Source organism: Bombina bombina, chromosome 5 (genome assembly GCF_027579735.1).
Source record: "Bombina bombina isolate aBomBom1 chromosome 5, aBomBom1.pri, whole genome shotgun sequence".
NCBI lineage: Eukaryota > Metazoa > Chordata > Amphibia > Anura > Bombinatoridae > Bombina > Bombina bombina.
The window spans coordinates 283,631,294-283,633,793 of NC_069503.1; the positions used below are offsets into that span (position 1 = coordinate 283,631,294).

Genomic DNA, 2,500 nt, shown 5'->3' on the forward strand with positions numbered 1-2,500 from the left:
ACTGCCATCTAGTTGTACAGCAGGGTATTGCATCATTAGAGGTTTCACTTTGCTTAATTCCCTAATACATGCTTCTGCATAGAGTCTAAAAACCAAAAGTAATATTTTCTGCTTTTTTTCTACTTTTTCAAATGTGACTAAATAAAAATAAAAACCCAGTGCTATTGTATAAGTGGTGAAATATATTTTGTAAACAAGTTTATAATTATAAACTAAAGCAAAAGCAGCTGTTAATGTGTTTCCCCAAACTGTTCCCTAGAATCTGGAGTCATGGGCTGTCTATAAGATTTGTGAAGCTGACAAACCTACAAGGATTCTCTTTGGAACTTGTGCATACTTATGGCAGCAGTAGTGCATATACAATAATTTTTCTCCTTTGGTGATTATCACCTTTTAAACTATCACCACCTGTGCCCCTAGAAACAAATAATTTTTTCTATGAAGAGGGAGGGGCAGGTGCATAGCCCCCATCTCCCACTATTATTTAATTTGATCGGAATGAGACCTCTTGCGTGAAAGTCAGATTTTCTATTACACTCACTCTAATTTACAGGTGGTTGTTATTGTAGTGGTGATTACCTTCTCAAACTAGGCTTAGGGATGTGCATTCAGAATATTTGTTATGTAACAAATGCCTAATATTGCCATTGCCACCATCATTCTGCTCTTTTCAAAGCCAGATTTCTTCATGTGAAAGTCCTACACACTGAGATCTTTGCACATCCAGATCTTAGTGTGTTGCACTTTAACAATAAGATATCCGGCTCAGAAAATAGCCGAATGATACTGGCGGCGGCCATATTCGCCATTCGTTTTCATAACAAATGTTCTGAATGCACATCCACCCTAGATATGCCCCACAGAGGGCTTGAGATCAAATTTTAGGTAGTTTATGCCAGTGAACAAATAAACAGGGGGATGGACAGACACACAGAGATAGATTGCAAGACAACGGGTGTGTATGTATATGTGCATATAAAATATATATTTCTTGCATCAAATGTCATTTTATGCGTAATGTAAAATAAATAAAAAAGGTCTACCTTTTTATATACCAAATCTATTGGGCATCCTACGTTAATATCTACAAAATCTACATCGATGGTTTTGTTAAGGAGTTCAGCACATTTTGTCATAGTATCAGGAAAAGAACCCTCGATCTATAAAAAGTAAAAAATGGTTGATTAGCCTCAGAACATTAAAATGTGCTTTTACTATGTACATTTGTTTAAAATCATAACAGACCTGAACTCCAAAAATATCTTCCGAATGATGACGCTTTAGAAGTGCCCATTCAGAAGGCTGGCCCTGAAGAAGATTTGTGCACATGGCCATCTCTCCACAAGTAATGTCTGCTCCATAACGTTTGCATATTCTTCTGAAAGGCAAATTGCCACACTGACAAGGAAAAATATAGAAAATTTAATTTTATATCCGCTATGTAAAAATAAAAAAATCCTATCTGAAGAGTTATTTTTCTAATGCAAGCATGTACTAGAATCAGAGTTAATAGGAAATAATTTGCCAACTTCCAAATCTATCCAGATAAATTAAAATGCAGGAGAAAAATTACTACTATCTACACAACATTTGTTAGGTAAACAATTGATATAAGCACAAATCTGTGAAACATGTAAAAAAAAGAAAGAAAAAGAAAGAATGTAATTTTCAGAATAAAAAAAGAAATACCGTTGTTAATGGTGCAAGGTAAAGTTTTTTCCTGAAGTCAATCTGCAGTGGGGAAAAGGAATAGTTAAGTATTTATGCAATGCACAAAAATTACAAACATCTAAAAAGATAAAAGTGAATAGACCTTTAACTATAAAACTGAGCTCAGTTTCTCAAAATTCAGAGCTGCGGCTATTATTACAAGTCAGTGATCTGTGTTCATATGGAACACTTACTGAAAAGTGCATGTTTGTACACATCTGTTTTAACAGCTCAACGTTATATGTAACGTGGGCAGTGACTGCTTAGATCAGAGAACAATCTCATTTATATCCATCCCTATTGGCTACAAATTAGGATAACAAGAACATGAATTCCTCCAGGTTTTTAAGAGGGTGAGTTATTGAATTTTTTGCAAAATATTGTAAAATGTGCTAAGAGGATGGCACGTACATTTATTTTGCATGCAAAGTGTTGTAAACCAGTACTTGATTATACATGCTACTTACATGTAAAACATTTTTTTTCAAGACATTATTTGAAAACAAAGAAGTAAATTTGAAGATAGAATTCAATTAAAAATCTCATAGTCTGTCTGAACCATAAAAGTTTAATATGGACTACAGATGTGCAACAATTAGTTTTTAGCATTTGTTAGGGAAAAGAATGATGAAAATGGCTGCTTTCTGCAGTGGACTTATTTGTGTATTAGTGCAACACACAGACCTTTGTGATTTGCGCTTTTACTGTACTAAATCTATCGCAGAAATTAGCAGAAAGCTTTAGACATCAGTCGTTTTCGGCATTGATTTTCTAATATATGCCAAATACA

The 2,500-nt window shown here is 34.1% G+C and overlaps 1 protein-coding gene across 3 annotated transcripts in view; it reads right to left on the minus strand.

The window, feature by feature from the left end:
• DUS3L (dihydrouridine synthase 3 like) overlaps positions 1-2,500 on the minus strand; it is a 48,836-nt gene that overhangs the window by 36,995 nt on the left and 9,341 nt on the right. For 2 of the 3 annotated variants that reach the window (XM_053714022.1, XM_053714021.1), the window contains exons 5-7: positions 1,690-1,731; positions 1,246-1,398; positions 1,044-1,160 (exon numbers count right to left, since the gene is read on the minus strand). In XM_053714022.1, the coding sequence (XP_053569997.1) occupies positions 1,044-1,160; positions 1,246-1,398; positions 1,690-1,731 (312 nt within the window). The remainder of the gene's footprint in view (positions 1-1,043; positions 1,161-1,245; positions 1,399-1,689; positions 1,732-2,500) is intronic. The other variant, XM_053714023.1, reaches the window with a different exon arrangement.